The 18,960-nt window shown below is 41.1% G+C and overlaps 1 protein-coding gene across 6 annotated transcripts in view; it reads right to left on the bottom strand.

Moving 5' to 3' along the window:
* Positions 1–18,960, bottom strand: part of LOC136851273 (protein ELYS-like) — a 245,563-nt gene that overhangs the window by 119,716 nt on the left and 106,887 nt on the right. For all 6 annotated transcript variants that reach the window (XM_067125251.1, XM_067125252.1, XM_067125255.1 and 3 more), the window contains exons 15-17: positions 13,756–14,043; positions 13,239–13,350; positions 2,846–2,938 (exon numbers count right to left, since the gene is read on the bottom strand). In XM_067125251.1, the coding sequence (XP_066981352.1) occupies positions 2,846–2,938; positions 13,239–13,350; positions 13,756–14,043 (493 nt within the window). The remainder of the gene's footprint in view (positions 1–2,845; positions 2,939–13,238; positions 13,351–13,755; positions 14,044–18,960) is intronic.

The raw sequence follows: 18,960 nt of genomic DNA, 5'->3' as shown, positions 1-18,960 counted from the left end.
GGGAGAGAGAGAGAGAGAAATTCTCTTACAACTCTCAATTTTTATGTAAACCATTTACTTCTCTTTTTTAAGGGCAATGTATTAACCCTATAACGCCGAAGCCCTATTTACAAAAACGTCTCCCGTATGCTGGCGGCGTTTGGTGAGTTAGCGGCGAAGCGGAAAAAAAGTTTTTTTCAAAAAATCACAGCACGCTTAGTTTTTAAGATTAAGAGTTCATTTTTGGCTCATTTTTTTGTCATTGCCTGAAGTTTAGTATGCAACCATCAGAAATGAAAAAATATCATTATCATATATAAATATTGGAATATATGACAGCGCAAAAAACTTGTATATAATTGTATACAAATCGCTCTGTACACAAAACGGTTAAAGCTAATGAGTTAATTATTTTTAGTTGTATTGTACACTAAATTGCAATGATTTTGGTATATAACAAATTTTAAAAGGATCAAAGCAACACAGAGAAAATATTATCACAAAATGATGCATGAATTCGTGTAACGCCATGGACGTAAAAAAATGTTTTTTTCAAAAATTCACCATAAATCGAAATATTGTGCTAGAGACTTCCCGCATTTGTTGAAAAATGAAGCTAATTGATTGAATATTACTAGACTGTAAGTGTTTTAGCTTACAATTGCAGTTTTCGACCATTTCGGTCGAGTTAAAGTTGACCGAGAGTCAAATTTTTTCTATTTATCGTGATTTATATGGAAATATTTCAAAACTGATAAAAGCTACAACCATGAGTTATTTTTTGTTGTATTGTACATGAAATTGCGCACATTTTCATATATAAAACTTTATGTAACAACTAATATAAAGCGGTGCAAATATTACGACAACGAGACGAAAGAATTTCTGAGACGTTCGGCCGAGTTACCGAGCAGACGTAATGAAAATGTTTTTTTCAAAAATTCACCATAAATCGAAATATTGTGCTAGAGACTTCCAATTTATTGCAAAATGAAGTTAAACGATTGAATATTACTAGATTGTAAGAGTTTTAGCTTACAATTGCGTTTTTTTACCATTTCGGTCGAGCTAAAGTTGACCGAAGGTTGAAATTTTGGCAGTTATCGTGATTTATGTGAAAATATTTCAAAACTGATAAAAGCTACAACCATGAGCTATTTTCTGCTGTATTCTACATGAAATTGCGCACATTTTCATATATAAAAGTTTATGTAACGACTAATGTAAAACGATGCAAACATTACGACAACATGACAAAAGAATTTCCGAGATGTTCGCCGAAAGTTATCGCAGCGCAGACGTAAGGAAAAAATTTTTTTCAGAAATTCACCATAAATCGAAATATTGTGCTAGAGACTTCCAGTTTGTTGCAAAATGAAGGTACATGATTGAATATTACTAGAATGTAAGAGTTTTAGCTTATAATTGCGTTTTTACCATTTCGGTCGAGTTAAAGTTGACCAAAGGTTGAAATTTTGGCAGTTATCGTGATTTATATGAAAATATTTCAAAACTGATAAAAGCTACAACCATGAGTTATTTTCTGTTGTATTCTACATGAAATTGCACACATTTCCATATATAAAACTTTATGTAACGACTAATATAAAACAGTCAAACATTACGACAACGTGATGAAAAGAATTTCTCTGGACGATTTAAGGAAAAAGTTTTTTTCAAAAATTCACCATAAATTGAAATATTGTGCTAGAGACTTCCAATTGGTTGCAAAATGAAGGTAAATGATTGAATATTACTAAATCGTAAGAGTTTTAGCTTAAAATTGGGTTTTTTGACCATTTCGGTCGAGTCAAAGTTGACCGAAGGTTGAAATTTTGGCAGTTATCGTGGTTTATATGAAAATATTTCAAAACTGATAAAAGCTACAATCATGGGTTGTATTTTGCTGTATTGTACATGAAACTGCACACATTTTCATATATAAAACTTTATGTAACGGCTAATATAGAACAGTGCAAAAATTACGACAAAATGACGAAAGAATTTCTGAAATTTTCGGCTGAGTTACCGCCCATGCGTAAGAAAAAAGTTTTTTTCAAAAATTCACCATAAATCGAAATACTGTGCTAGAGACTTCCAATTTGTTGCAAAATGAAGGTACACGATTGAATATTACTAGAATGTAAGAGTTTTAGCTTACAATTGCGTTTTTCGACCATTTCGGTCGAGTCAAAGTTGACCGAAGGTTGAAATTTTTTGTAGTCGATGTATGGTACGTCCACTCGGCACCCAACAGACAATTTTAGTCGACGTATGATACGTCCAATAGGCGTTTAAGGGTTAAGCTAACTTTTAAATGAAATTACAGTAACTTTAATTCCATTTAAAAGTTAACTTAATAATTTGGGAGCAAGATTAGGGTCATATTTAGTGTTTAAACATTAGAAATAAGCATTTATTAGCATTTTTAGAGACCATGCCAAACTTACGCGAAAATTCACCCTGCGCGAGGGGTTCTGGAACCTAACCTCGTGTAAGTTCGAAGTATGACTGTATTGTCAAGACTAATAGGAAAGGTACTGTACAAAAAATATACTAATGGTGATAAAACCATGATAAGTTGTAGGTAAAAGGAATTAGGCTATGGGGTAGCCTGTATGTACCTGAATACAGTACTGAACTGCAAACTGAGTTATGTGAAAATTCAGCTTACAATAGGCATGCAAGAACCTAACCCTGTAGTAACTCGATGCCTACCTGTATTCAACTTTTGAAATACGGAAATTCCAAAAATTCTGTATATTTCTATAACCCACATGGCCTCTTAATGCTGACCGATATGCTAGTACAAATTTAAAACAGTACTCTCAAACATTCATTCTAAATGATCACCTCCTACACTTACCTGATATAGAAATGCTTTAACTATTCGCTGATGCTGCAGAGGTGTGATATCCCTGGTACTGACTAGAGGATCTAGTAAGACATTCAAGCCTTCCTAAGATTCAGAATAAAAAATACAAGTTTTTAATACAGGAGCAACAAAGATATATAATACATAAAAGAGATGATTTCTACACAAGGCTTCTGGTCAGCACTATTTCAGTTAACATTGTTAATTTAGTGACTGGGTTAAACTACTTAATATTAATAGTAATTCTGTACAACAAAAATTTATGCACTGAATGAATCATTGAGGAATTAATTAATCATTTCCCAGCTCTAATACCAAAATACCAAATTCTAAAGTAATTTGTATTTTTCCAAACATAAGAACCTCCGCTACAGAGTACTCACGCTTAATGTGCTTCGGCTGTCACTGAAGCATCTCAAAAAACAAAATATTAACAGACAGGCCTACAAACGCTGACAACCTGAGTTGGCCTTACCCTTCCATTGCATACAACAGCTCATGCACAGCAATGCTCTATTCCATAGACGGGGAGAGATCAGGACTATGTGGGGTGGTATGAGGAGGGTAAAAGTATACATATGTAAGCATAGGTTTGTATGTTACGAAAAATACAAATTACTTTACAATTTGGCATACAGTATTTGTTCCAACACAAATATAAAACTACGCTTTCATATATAGAGCCTTACTCAGAGGCAGGAGGCCGATCTCTTGTAGGGTCATCAGGTGGGCACATCCCTACAGGGGACCCACAAGGGAAGCCACAGCTATTGCCCTGTCGAGGATCTCCTCCTGTACTCTACCGAATTTCAGGTTACCATCATGTGGGATGTGAGGACATGTTGTCTAAGTATTCACCAGTCCCAAGTGATGATCACGAGTTCCTCCTTCTCATCCCTAAGCAGAGCTCCCCGAGTGCTCAATGCTCCTACATCATTCGTTGGGCCGTGACTACTGAACCTAAGGTGAAGGTGTCCAAGGACTTGTGCACCAGGCCTTGTGATAGAAGGAAATGAAGGTAGACTGTCTCTTCCAGACTCCTGCTCTCAGACCCTGGAGGACCAAGTGGTTCTTGAATACTTCTGAGGATCCTATCCCCCTGATATCAAGTGCCTTTATTCTGCCTGGGGAAGGGTTGCCTTCTGACCCAGTCTGGGATGCCCTCAGCCAGAAGGTGGTATTTTTTTGAAATTTCCCTTTCCTCATGGACCGTACTGATGAAGAATCTCCTACAGGCTAGCCTGTGGGGGATTGTACACTTGATAGGTTCTCAAGGAACTAGCTTAGCACAATAGTAATTTCATCCATTCCCCACCTTACAATATCATCCATTCCCCACCTTACAAAGTCCTTCTGAGAGGGGGACAGAAAAACCTTCAAACTTCAGGTCCACGGTCCAAAGGTTCTGGGTCTTTGCCATGAATTCTGGCACAAATGTTAGATCAAGCAATGACAACCACTGGGTGTGGGAGACAATGTATGAGGGCATGAAGTTCCCCCACCCTCTTGGTTGAGGCCAAGGCCAGCAGGAACACCATCTTGAAGGCCAGGTCATGTTCTGTTGATTTCTTGAGGGGTTCATAGGGAAACTGTCTCAGGCTGGCAAGGACCTTGGTTATGTCCCCCCCAATGCCAGCCCCCGCCCCCCTGCAAGGGGTCTTTAATTCAAGTGGGACACACTTCTTTTGCAAAAAGTTTTACCATGGCTGACAGTTCCCAAGAAGCTGAGGGGTCTATGCTCCAAGGTCTAAACACTTTGAGTGAGGGCAGCTCTGTAGCCCTTGATTGTGTCATGGAAAAGGCCTTCCTTCTCTTGATGTAGGAAGATGAGAAAATCTGCCATTTCCTTTACAGCTGTCTTGAGTGGATTAAGACCTTTGGAAGAGCTTCCATTTTCCCTGGTATGCTCTGATGGATGATGGTCTGAGGGGGTCAGAGATGGCACTTGCAGCTCTCTCCAAGAACCTTTCTTTCTGAGGAGCTGCTTGGCAGTCTCCAACTGTGAGGTGGGAGTGAGGTTACCGCCTGGTAGTACCACCTGCTGTGTTCTTGCCACAATAACATGGGAGTGGCGGGAGCTTCCTTTGGAACATCCACTAGCATGTGGAGTAGGTCTGCATACCACTCTGCTAGGGGCATCTTGTTGCTACAAGTGTCATTCTTAACCCTTGGGACACGAAAAGTCTGTTGATGACCTTCCATAGTTGGCTTAACAGGAGGAAGGTGTAAATGTCCATATTGTCCCATGGGTGCTGGAAGGCATCCAGCAGAGAAGCCCTTTGGTCAGGCAACTGGAAAACAATAAAGTGGTAGTTTGTTGCTCCCTGCTGTGGCGAAGAGGTCCAACGCTGGGCCCTCCCACAGCCTCAGCAGTTTGTTTCCAATGCCCTGCTCAAGGGACAATTCTGTACCTATTGCTTTGTCTGCTGTGCTCAAGTGGTCTGCCACAATGTTTTCTTGCCCAAGATGTACCTGGCTCTTAGTACCAGTCCCCAGATCTCTGACCACTCGCACATCTCCACTGTTTCTCCTGGAAGTGTTGAAGTGCCAGACAGACTGCTTGCATCTCCAAAAGGGGTGTGTGTGTGTGTGTGTGTGTGTGTGTGTGTGTGTGTGTGTGTGTGTGTGTGTGTGTGTGTGTGTGTGTGTTGATAAGTCTCTCCTTCAGGATGCATCTAAGAATACCAGCACCGATGAAGAGGAATTTATTTCCGGTGACAGAAATTCATTTTTCGTCATAATGTGGTTCGGATTCCACAATAAACTGTAGTTTATTGCTAGGTAACCAATTGGTTCTTAGCCACGTAAAACAAATCTAATCCTTTGGGCCAGCCCTAGGAGAGCTGTTAATCAGCTCAGTGGTCTGGTTAAACTAAGATACAGGCCGTCCCCGGTTATCGGCAGCCTCGGTTACCGGCGATCCGGTTTTACGCCGCTTGTCTAGCGACGACGATAACCAGATTTTCATCACTGATAACCAGTTATCAGCGGTGATAACTGGTTATCGGCGGCACTGATCACAGGGTTATCGGTGCCACTAACCGGTTATTGGCGCCGCTAACCAGGGACCAGTGCTATATCGCTGATTTTCGGTTAGCGGTGATTTTCGGTTGTCGTCACACTGTCGGGAACGGAAACCCGCCGATAACCGGGGACTGCCTGTACTCTTAATACCAGCACTGGTGGGGGTCAGCTGGGAAGATTCCCCCATCAAGTGGTTCTTGAGATCTCTCCACCACCACAGGTTTTCTGTCACCCTAGCCGGCATCTCGATTGGTTGCAACTGGGGAGTTCTTGTTCCTTCCTCAAGGTTGTTTTCAGCTGGCACTGGAGGGATCTGATGTGGGCCCTCCTCCTGGGGACTAATTTTTCCCAGGACACAAGGAGTCCAATCATGATCTGCCACTGTTCGCTGGTTGCTGGGTCAAGGAGAGGAACTCCTCTGATTCACACACTGGGTTGGCAATAGTGATGGGACGAGCACTCAGAATCAGAATCAAGAATTGAGAGTATCGGAACGTTTTCAGGTATCAGAATCAGAATCGGAGAATTTTAATCCAACCTCCGATTCTGAAAATGATTCTTTGGATTTCATATGTTTGAAACCTAATTTTTGGTTCCAGGTAATAATAAAAAGTGAAAATTTTGTTTGAAGACAATAAAGTATCATTATAATTTATAATCTTAATATCTGAAGTATCATTATTTCTAAAGAACAAGTTGAGAATATTTAAAGAAGAAAGAAATTTTATTGCAATGTTAAATGGTTATTTAGTGCTAGAGGAAATATTTACTCACCGAAAAGAAATCGATTGAAAGGTGAAACCGGAGAGATGCTAATGTTCTTACATTACAATCTAAGAATATTGGGACTTGAATATGAATAGGTATTTTCAAATGATTTACTTAAAAGAAATTGTTCTTTTTGTTGTTTAAACTTTTAAGTTGAAACCCTTTTTTGTAACAAAATAGATTCAACTTCATTTCATGAGAAGCATTTTTTTGTTATAACAAAATGACTCATGTTCATACAGAATGCATGATTAATAAATGTACATTGTTCACGGTTCCGGAGTGGACGCGTCATCGTCGTGGGACCTCTCCAGACGGGCGGTGGAACGCGGCCGCCTGGATCAAACGTCCACAATACAACCCCACTGCGTAAGACAAGGGAGGGGAGAAGAGGAGGAGTGGCTCCCCAATGCTCCGCGGAGGGTACGCGCCCAGGGTGGCGCGGCGCAACTGGATCTCCAGTTTTCTCTGAAGGGATATGGTAACCCGGCTACTATATCCCTACAATTAATCTAGCCGGTGACATAGAATTAAACCCAGGCCCCTACACATGTCCCATCTGCAGCACACGAGTCACAGCTTCTTCGCGCGGGGTGGATCAGTCCACTGCAACTTGTGTGGTGGGTGGGTACACCACGGTGCACCACACTGAGAACACTAAAAGACTACAATGTACATTGGAAGTGCATCATATGCCGTAACACACACACAAACAAACAATAACAATACACAACAAAGCACTTCCTATCCAACAAAACACCAACCAACCAACACCACACAGATCACCATCTCCCATCTACCACACTTTCCTCCAATCCCAGAACACCATCACCCATTCCTACAAATCAAACATCCCCACAAACCCCAACACCCCATAGCACACACTCACCTAACGCCACAGAAATGCACCACTAAATACACGTGACTCACACACTTAGACATAATCACCGCAACATAAACATCTTACAATTAAACATTGACAGGATTCGCAACAAACACATTGAACTAAAACATTTCATGCACAAACAAAAGATCCACATAGCCATCATTCAAGAAACAAAACTGAAACACACACATAAACACCCAACATACCAAATTACACAGCCATCAGACAAGACAGACAACATGGTGATGGCGGAGGCCTCATCACATACATACACCATAACATATCCTACATTGAAAAAATGCAGTACATCAGAACACTAACACAAGTAGACAGACACACAGAACTACAAGCATTTAATATCAAAATAGGGCACAATAAACAAATCACAATCATCAACACATACATCCCTCCAGAATATTCACCGGGTTTACCAGCAAACTTCACAATTAGACTGCAAGCGTTGAATACCCTCCCAGATATACTTCTGGGAGGAGATTTAATGCCAAACACACAGACTGGTACGCCCATCAAGACATCACACAAAGAGGCACAGACATCTCAACACAATTAGACCAGCTATACATACTAAACAACACAGATATGCACACACACATACCACACCAAGCCAACTTTAGTCTCACTTCCCCAGACATAACATTTTGCTCACCCAACATAGCACAAACAATCACATGGAAAACACAAACAGACCTATCATCAGACCACCTTCCTATTTTAATAACACTCCGAACCACATGACACTTTCTCACATACAAGACACACCATCCCTAACTACATGGCGCCGCCTGGGATGAGTACTTGGAAACCACTGAGGCTCATTTCCAGGAGTTAAACCACACACACATAACATCATCACAGACACTAAACAACACAACAATACAATTCAACGACATAATAAACAATGCAGACAAAAAGAAACGTTCCTAAAGGCAACAGAAAACACTACAACCCAAACTTCACGCCCTGACATAAACAGACTCATAACAGAACGAAACAATTTAAGAAATACACCAACCCCACACACAAATCACAACAAATCGCATACATGATTTAAACACAGAAATAAACACCAAATTAACTCAAAAACAGACAGAGAACTGGCAAACTTTTCAAGGTACACTAGACTACAGAACCAACCCATTCAAACTACACAAAACTATCAACAGTCTCATCAATTCAAACAGTGGGAACACTCAAAGTCACGCCTCAATCACCACATCTGACAAGATCCCTTCACGCAAACAACAAGCCAACATCTTAATAAACCACTCGCAAAAATCAGCCACCTACGCAAATACAAAGAAGACAGACACATCTACAGACGCAAACAACAGTTCCCATTAGATTACACAGTAATATTAGCTACAACAGAAGACACTGCTAGAATCATTAAACAACTTAAAAACTCTGCAGCCATGGGCATCGATAACATTTCAAACATTCATTTAAAACATCTAGGTCCCCATGGCACACAAACACTGACAAACATAGCCAATTATTCACACTGCATTATACCACACATTTGGAAACTGGGGAAAATAATAGCACTTCTAAAACCAAACAAAACACCTACACCAGCAGCTTCAGACAGACCTATAACTTTACTCTGCACACCATCAAAAGTAGTAGAACGCCTCATCTTACACAAAACCACACCACACATACCACTGTCACCCACTCAACATGGCTACAGACCACACCACTCCACAACAACGCTACTCACCAACCTTACACAAAAAATACAAGATGGCATTAACTCCAGACGCCCACCACAAAGAACACTGCTAATCACAATAGACATAAGTAAAGCCTTTGACGCCATCTCTAGACCACTTCTCATCAACAAAGTTTACAACACCACACTACACAACAACACCAAACGCTGGCTCGCCAATTACTTAACAGACAGACAAGCATTTGTACTACAATGGCGAGTCATCCAAAATCAGAAACTTCCGAACGGTGTCCCAAGGCTCCGTCCTAAGCCCAACACTTTTAACCTATTCATGCATGACATACCAACACCACCTAACAACATATACATCTCCTCATATGCAGACGATCTAACAATCATATCAATACATGCAGACAAAAACGTATACTCCACACAAGTACAGACTTACATAACACAACTTGAAAACTGGCTCACACAAAACAGATTACAGGTAGCACCAACAAAATCCACAAGTACACTACTCACTAGTCACAACAAGAACATCAGTACAGACCCAGCAACGCTGAACAACACCACAATTCACACACACACACGAAACAAAAATCCTAGGAGTCACATACAACACTTCAGTGTCATTTGCTCCACATGTCAGTAACATCATCAAGAAATGCAGACCTAGACTAAATGCACTAAGATCACTAACAGGCACAACATTTGGACAACAAAAAGAAACGCTCATCACAGTATACAAACAATACATCCACTCCATAATAAACTACGCCAGCCCAGCCTGGCACCCTGCCATATCCAACACACAACTAAACAAACTACAAATAATACAAAACACAGCTCTGAGAATCATCCTTGGCAGTACACAATCCACACCAATAGAACACTTACACGCCAAAACCAAGATTCTCACCATCAGGCAACACTTAGACATGAGAGGCACACAATTCTTGGCATCGGTCATAAACAACACAAACAGCCCATGCTATTACCTTCACGACCACCCTCCAACACACAGGCAAATAGTGAATACACCACACAGACACTATACAGATATCTTGAATTCTATACCACCACCCACAAACAGCACACAAAACAAAAAGCACATCCATACTCACCTCACCAGACAAGCACTTAATAACCTTCCCAACAACAAAATACTCGGCACCCCCCCACCCAACATAAGCAGTACAGAAACACAGCTCTCAAGATTGAGAGTACACCTGACTCGACTTAGCTGTGGTCATCACCAATCACTAAACACCTACAAACACCGCATAGACAACACCCAAACAGACATATGTCCACTCTGCCAAGTTAGTCCCCACACAATTACACATCTCTTAGTAGATTGCCCTAACTTGGCAGCCCTTAGACAACAACACAACATCCACACTACCACACAGTTATGGTCAGATCCAGTAAGCGTGGTGTCCTTCTTGTGGTGCAGGCTTCCTGGCATAACAGAGTCTGGGAACCACAACAACAACAACAACATTGTTCATAAATGAGGAGGAGGAGCCATTAACTGATGAGTTGATACATCTAAGCACAAAAATTATCTCTACGTGTCTAAGAAGAACTGTAGCTAGAATTCTTCGAAGTATTCATTAACTGATTTGCGGGGGGGGGGGGGATAGACACTGCTTACATAGGCTATCTATGTATGTCAAGGAGAACTTTGCCTATCCCTTACACAAAAGTATTCACACATGTTATGGAAAATTCTAGTTGAATTTCCTAAAAAAAACTACTTGAGTGATGCCTACTAATTAAGTGATGGTGCCTTCACAAAAGCATTTATACATGTCAAAGAAAATTCTAGTTGAATTTTCTTAAGAGATGCTCATTAACTGATGCATTTTGAACTCAAGAACCCCAAAAGGGAGAAGAGTAAAAATTTTTATTTAACAAACAAAGTACAAAAAAAAGGGGGGAAGGAGGGAATACTCAAGGTTCTCCCTCAGAGTCCATTTCTCTGGTCTGGGGTCCCTTCTCTAGGAGGGCGAGCTCCAACTCCTGCAACTTCCTGATTCCATTCTGATGTATGCTTCTTCCTCAGTGATTGGTTTTACTTTGCAGTGTCCAGCCTCCCCTATGGTCTTGTCTGATCTCTCCTCCTGGAGGAGGGTGGGATCTCTCTTTTGATGTTGTTCTTTTAAGTTGTAATCTACTAAAGAGCAGCAACCCAACAAAGGAGGGAAAGATGGGAGGAGGGGGGGATTAAAATTTTGGGTGGCATATAGATTGAGAGTGAAATCTCACTCAGCTCTCCTTCTGCTAGCGAAGACCTTCTCCTCCCCCTCCGTGACTCTCAGGTATCAAAGGGACTCTCACTCTCTCACTCTTTCTCTCTCTCTCCCTCTACTCTGGGACTTGGCTGGAGGTAGCAGGGGATCCACAAGGCACCTCAACGACTTCTAAAGGCCTACACTGCTCTACCTACCCCTTCTACACGTCAAACCTGGGAGAAGTTGGGAGGGGATCGCCCAAGGGGAACTCACGTGGGTCACCATATTGGATTCTCAAACCTTCCTGAAGGACGTCAAGCCTCCTGAGACACAACACTGGAGGGCATGGAGAAGGGATAAGAGTTGATTCGTTATAGGGGCTGCCCTTCTATGGCCTCTCTTCTCATAAAGAGACCATTAGGGTGAGCGACCCAACACATTCATCACAAGTGCACTCTGACACATAAAAACACACTGAACGTGAGTCTACGGCAATGGAGGACAGGAAACACAACCTTACTGCATGGTTTTTCTCTGCCTGAACACCACTTAAAATCAGGTTCAAGGTTCTCTTCCATTATCCCCAAAACAAGCAATGGCAAGGGAGAGAGGAGGAAAAGAGACAACACAATGGCAAGGGAGAGGGGCAAAAGAGACAACACACGTGGGTACCATGTGGTACCTTGAAAGAGAACGAGGAGTTTGACATTATTCTTAAAACAAAATTCACTAAGAGAGCCTCAAATTAATAGCAAAGCAGTCGTCCTTCAGACAGACACACTACCCCACACTCTAAAAGCAAAGGAAAATTAACACTGATACATGCAGACGTCACACTACCACTCGGTATACACCAAGGAGGACGCCACATGATTTGTGTTCCTCAGCACAAGTAGGTGTTACCTTTTTCCAGAGAGAAAAAAGGGGGGGAAGTGATGTAAAAAAAAAAAAAAAAGCAATGCAAACTATGCTAATATTGAAGGGAAAACACTTGTGAGGCCACAACTTGATGCTAAACATATGGAGGGCATGCACACCCTACAGACACAAAGACAAAACACAGCGAAAATGGGAGATGGCTCGGGGAGCATGCAAAAGCAGGAACGGCTGCAAACACAATGGCAGGATAGGGCCAACTCAGGTCATCAGTGACCACAGGCCTACCCATTAGTATTTTGTTTTTTAGATGATTCAGTGGCAGCCAAAGCGCACTAAAGGCAAGTGCGCCATATATGACAATGTAGCTTCATATTCATGTCGGAAAAAATGAATATTTCATATTCCTGAGCCATAAACATTACCAATGAGAAAAGCATAAATAATCATTAACCCCTATACCCAGGGAATGGAAACAATGTTATCTGTGCTATGGAGGAGTACTTTTTGCAAGCCCAAACCTCACTTTCATCTGAGCCAGAGACAATGAATAACAATCATTCCTTGTGGCCATAATTTTTGCCAAACAACTGACCCCCCTCCAATGCTGATGGTTTTATTCCTGTATTAAAGATAATTTATTATTTTTTCATCATCTGAATGATTTGCTTGGCTGGTCTCGACAGTTACCTGTGGTTAACCCTCAAAAAAGATGTCAGCCAAACGACATTAACTAATAAATGCTTCCATTCATATCTCAGTACCTTAGCCTCTCCTTACCAGCCTCAATGAAGTACATAGGTTCAATACTTTAAGGTTAAATGATTTCTAGTTTAACTTAACATTTTGTAATCTTTTACCAAATTTTTAAAAACAAACAATAAGTAGCTAAATCACCTGAAAATCCTTGTGGTCAAGTAACCAAAATGCTTGAGTTAACTTGATATGTGAAGGTGACAGAGAAAAACTGGATGGGTACTTCACTAATTCCTCAACAACCCTTACATAACTGCAAAAAGCACAAAAATTAGTAATTCAGCAGATCAGAAAGGCAGCAAATCTATACCTCCATCTATTATGACTCCCATATGAAGGAGGCTACTCATATAGCACATTAACACCCCAAACATTGAGAATGACAGTACTTATCCCATGGATTTTTATATGTAATACTGACTTGACATGGTCTGTACATTTCCCTTGAAAGCTCACAGCAACAACTTTACTGTTTCAGGTAAATAATGGCTAGTAGCAGTGTTGTAAGTACTATTCACTACTAGGTAGGTTTTCAATACCCTGAGGTAATGACTAGACCTCAGCTTTTCAATCTTTATATTCAACTTTACAATGTGTTTCTCTCTTTGGAATAAAAAAAAATTTGTAGGCATCACAGACAAAATTTCCAATAACTTACCCATCTGACAACAATGAAGCTAAGTCCAGAAAAAGGTACTGTACTATACGGTGTTTGGTGGTAGTCGAGACACTGGGAAGGAGAAACATGTCCAGGAGAGCATGTAAAGAAGGTGGGGGGTAAGCACCTTCAATAGAGCTGCCATTTTCAGATTCATCTCCATCCTCTCGGGCCCAGGTTTTGTTGATATGCCCACCTGCACCACCAACTACATCCTCTAGAAGCCCATCAATTAACAGTACCTCACTACCTTTGAGAGTAGAACTCAGGTTCTTGATTTCCGAACGCCTAAGAAGAAAAATAATTTAATAGAAACTAATTAAAATACAGCTCTTTACTGCACAACACAAATAAGAAATTTGTTAAAATACCAAACTCCATCTACACTCAATGTAAATTTATTCTCCCAGCTAAAACAATAACATTAACCATCTGGTGATCCGATGACGCAAAACTGTGTAAATAAATTTTTTGCTGTAAGCGCTCCAATGACGCGATCCATAAGTTATTTTCGGGGGAAATTCACCAAAAAAAAAGAGTCATCCGTAGAATATGGGCAGATCTTGGACCTACAAGAAAACACAGTTTTCACTTTTTTTCTAGCATCATTTATTACCAAGTAACTACGAAAAATGTCAGTGTATTTATATGCACGTTGAACGTCGGCCAGAATTGATGCATGAGTAGATAATTTTTTGTAAGCCTGTTTGTGCATCTGTGAATATAACCTCAATGTGCATGTATTATATATCACTGGAACGGCCATTCTTTACACTTTATCGTGCTGAACAGCAAAATGTAAAAATATCAACATTTCTATATAATAATCGTTGCCATATATTTTCTTAGGAAAAAAAAAAAAAAAAAAAAAAAGGACTGTCCGTAACCTAACGCCAATTGCTCAATTTTATTCTAACAATACATATATCTTTCTTTTGTGCATTTTATAGGAAATTTATTCAGCTTTCTCATGCCACCTTTATTTTTTTCTGTCTTTATTCCTTACTTAAGTACGATACGAAACGTCAACATAAGTAGGTTGGAAAATCTGAAAATTGCACTGCGTAAAAAATTAGCACTTTTTAATCGGTAGCAGCTAATTAGCAAACACATTTATAGCAAAATGACTGCCTCCGCATGAAAGTTCAAACATTTCCACACAATTTATGACTGCCTCTGCGTGAAAGTTCAAACATTTCCACACAATTTACGTATAAGATAAACTCCCCAAGCCTAATTATTATATTTTTCATGATTATTTAAAAAAAAAATCTATGATTTTCCTTAAAAATTTCACATTCATCATGTCTTTTTTATTATTTCTAAGCCTTGCAAAGATTTTCTGATTGCTTTAGGAAAAAATTCAATCATTTGCCGACATCATAAAACAAACCAGAAGCGTATCTCAGTTATAGTTTGGACGTATCGATTCTTACAAAGAAACTTTTCTGCACAAGCTCCACTTTTCCCTCCACGGCATAAGTCGCGTACCGGGTAGCGCTATAGGAACCCCCGTAAGCACGAGAGGGTTAATGTACAAAGTGTATGTTAACCCTAGTCATAGAAAAAATATATTTTTGATGCATGTCACAACCCATCATTCACATATCTGCATACAATTTCTTATCATTACAAAGTACATGGAAATACCAATCAAGTACAAAATGGCTGTGATCTGTGATACCACATTATCTTCATGGAGGTAAAATATAAAAATATAAATTTTCATAATAAAAATTACATTTTCATAATAAAATTAAGTTTCATAAATACTTACCAAGTAATTACACGGCTAACGTTTCTAGTCACACAGCAGCCTTTTAAAAATTCGTGGTAGCACGTCTACAGCATTGTTTTTGTGTAAGTGACAAGCCCCACCTACTATTGGGGCACCCAGGGAAACAACCTAGCAGGTAAGCTCAATTTTATTTGTGCCCTTACGTCCATAAGAGGGGAGGAAGGTGGGCTCCGCTTCTGTAATTAATTTTATTATTTTTTTTATTGTGAAAATGTCATTTTCATATAATCCCCAGTTATCGGTGGGGGTTTTGTTCCTGACAGTGTGATGATAACCGAAAACAGTCGACAACCGAAAATTGGCGATAATAGAGCCGATCCCCGGTTTTCGACACTGGTATCCTGTTATCGGTGCCGATAACCAGGGATCAGCACCACCGATAACTGGGGATGGTAAGAGAGCTACTGCAGGTGAATACTGCCTCTGGTTGGTGCTCATCTTAACCTGTAGTGGCATGGCAGTTGAACTGTGGGTCGCCTCTACTTAAGTGGGAGCTTTGTAGCAGAGGATAGGCCTGATGGTTAACAAAGAATCATTATGCAAGTGGCCTTGCCCTGGGCACAGTACCAAATTTAAAAACAACCAGACAGCGCTGTCACCTACTCTGAGAACACCAAAACCCATCCACTAAGACTGGAGGGTACTCCAGGTACAATGTAGCCCCAGGGCTCCCCACAAACTTGAAAACCCTACACCAAGGCGAAAGGATAGTAGGAGAAAAAGAGTGCTTCCTATGAATCCTCACCCAATACAATGCCAGCCACCAATAACGGTCCCAAGGTACTGCAATTATCAAACACTATTTCCACCTCCTTCAAATAGTGAAATGCAAAAATAGACTTACAGTTCTAGTAGGTCGACTGAAGAATGGAGAACACTAAAGAGGTAGCTACTGCTCTGACTTCATGAACTTTCACTTTAAAAGTAGGCAACATGTCTTCCTGGATTTGCGAATGTGCCTCTGATATCAAGTCCCTCAGAAAGAACGACAAGGCGTTATTAGACAGAGGACGAGAAGGGTTCTTAAATGAACACCAGAGGTTACTGGATGAACCTCTCATAATTTCTGTCCTACTCAGATAGTACCTCAGAGCTCTTAAAGGACAAAGTACTCTCTCTTCTTCCTTGGAGCCAAGGATGTCCATTCAATTCTTAATGGTAAAAGAATGAGGCCAGAGCTTGGATGGGTCCTCGTTCTTGGCCAAAAAGTCTGGGGTAAAGGAGTAAACTCCATACCCTTGGGAACACCTACCCTTTTACCGATGGCTTGAATTTCACTAACGCATTTAGCAGTAGCTAATGCAAAGAGGAAGAGTGTCTTACGAGTGAGGTTCCTTAGAGAGATTGAATGAAGGATTCAAAAGAATGACCTGCCGGCCACTTCAAGACTACATTCAGGTTCCTAGAGACCAGATTGTCCTTCCTCTGCTTTGACGTATCAAAGGACTTGATCAGGTCATTAGTGTCCGAGTTTGACGAAAGATCCAGGCCTCTGTGTTTAAAAACTGAGCTAAGCATAGCTCGATAGCCCTTAATGGTAGAGGAGGGCAAATTCCTAGAATTCCTCAGATATAGGAGGAAATCAGCATTCCGCGTTATAGATGTCTCAGAAGAAAAGACATTGTGCCTGATGCACCATCAGCGAAAGACTGCCTACTTGACCTGGTAGACGAGGCTAGAAGGCTTTCACCTGCATCTTGTAATAGTCCCTGCTGCTCCCCTAGAAAAGCCTTTCGCTCTGACAAGCTCGTAGACAGTCTGAAGTCTGTCAGAGCAAGAGCGGACAACCCTTGATGGTGTCTTCTGAAGTGGGGTTTCAGTAAAGATGGTTTTCAGAGGAGTCTTGAGAAATCCACCAACAACCGAAGAAGGTCCAGTAACCATTCCGTCAAGAGCCAAAATGGGGCTATGAGAGTCATAGTTGCATTGTGGTGAGCTTGAAATTGTTTACCACCTCCCTGATCATGTTGAAGGAAGGAAAAGCATACAGATCCAGATGGACCAGTCTTGCAGCATGGCGTCTGTTGCCCATGCAAGAGGATCTGGGGCTGCAGAACAAAAGAGAGGAAGACGATGGTTCTTGCATGTGGCAAACAGGTCTATAGTTGGTTTGCCCCACAGTTTCCAAAGATCTAAACAGATCAGAAGATCCAAGGTCCATTCGGTGGGAAGGACCTGCTTCTGATGGCTCAGTTCGTCCGCCAAAACATTCAATTTCCCCTGGATAAATTTGATTTTGATCCGCCCACAGAAGTAAGTCTCTTGCTGCTTGGCAGAGAGAAGAGGAATGAGTGCCGCCTTGTTTCCGGATGTATGCTAAGGCTGTGGTATAATCCGCATGGACTACCACTGTCTTGTTGCAGACCAAGGTTGAGAAAAACTGAAGGCCTAGATGAACCGTTTTCAGTTCTCTGACATATTTATATGTAGACTTTGTTGCTCTGGGGTTCACGTACCAAATACTTCCTGATTCCCCAGAAGAGCTCCCCAGCCTAAGTCTGAGGTGTCTGAGTAAAAGTCTAGATCGGTTCAAAGGTTGAAGGGATTTCCCTTCTGATAGTCTTTCTTTGGACAGCCACCACTGCAGGTCCACTTTGATCTCCAGTGATCGTAAACACATAAGTGTCTAGCAGTGTTTTACTGTCCCAGTTGGCCTTTAAAGTATTGGAGAACTCTCATATGTAGTCTGCCCAAAGTTAAGTATATCTTAGTTTAACCAGACCACTGAGCTGATTAACAGCTCTCCTAGGGCTGGCCCGAAGGATTAGATTTATTTTCAAGTGACTAAGAACCAATTGGTTACCTAGCAACGGGACCTATAGCTTATTGTGGAATCCAAACCACATTATAGCGAGAAAAGAATTTCTATCACCAGAAACAAATTCCTCTTGTTCTTCACTGGCCGGTCGGAGATTCGAACTCGCGACCAACAGAGTGGTAGCTGAGAACGGAACCCGCTCACCCAGCGAGGAACTTGTAGTCTGCCCAATATGACAAACATCTCTATGGATGCCAATGTCCCCAGCAGGTACATCCATTGCTGAGCCGAGCAAGACAAAAGGGCTATAAACCTGTATACCATCTGAAAGCAGCTCGAAATTCTCCGAAAAGCCAGAGTTGAGAGTCATACCCAAATAGAGGATCTCTTGGGACAGCCAATCATCCAGATTCAGGGTTACACTGATCCCTATCAAGTGGAGCCATTTTGAGCAAGGAGCGAGGACTAGAGTGAACACCTGAGGGGCCGTCGAGAGGCAGAAGCAAAGGGCCTGAAACTGATATACTTTATCCTGAAAAATGAACCTTAGATACTTCCTGGAGTCTGGATAGATCAGAATGTGGAAGTATGCATCCTGCACATCTAATGTTATCATCCAGTTGCCCTGGTGAATCGATGAAAGGACTGA

This window comes from Macrobrachium rosenbergii, chromosome 23 (genome assembly GCF_040412425.1).
Source record: "Macrobrachium rosenbergii isolate ZJJX-2024 chromosome 23, ASM4041242v1, whole genome shotgun sequence".
Taxonomy (NCBI): Eukaryota; Metazoa; Arthropoda; class Malacostraca; order Decapoda; family Palaemonidae; genus Macrobrachium; species Macrobrachium rosenbergii.
Note: the sequence above shows the minus strand (reverse complement) of the source record. Positions and strands in the feature narration are given on the sequence as shown.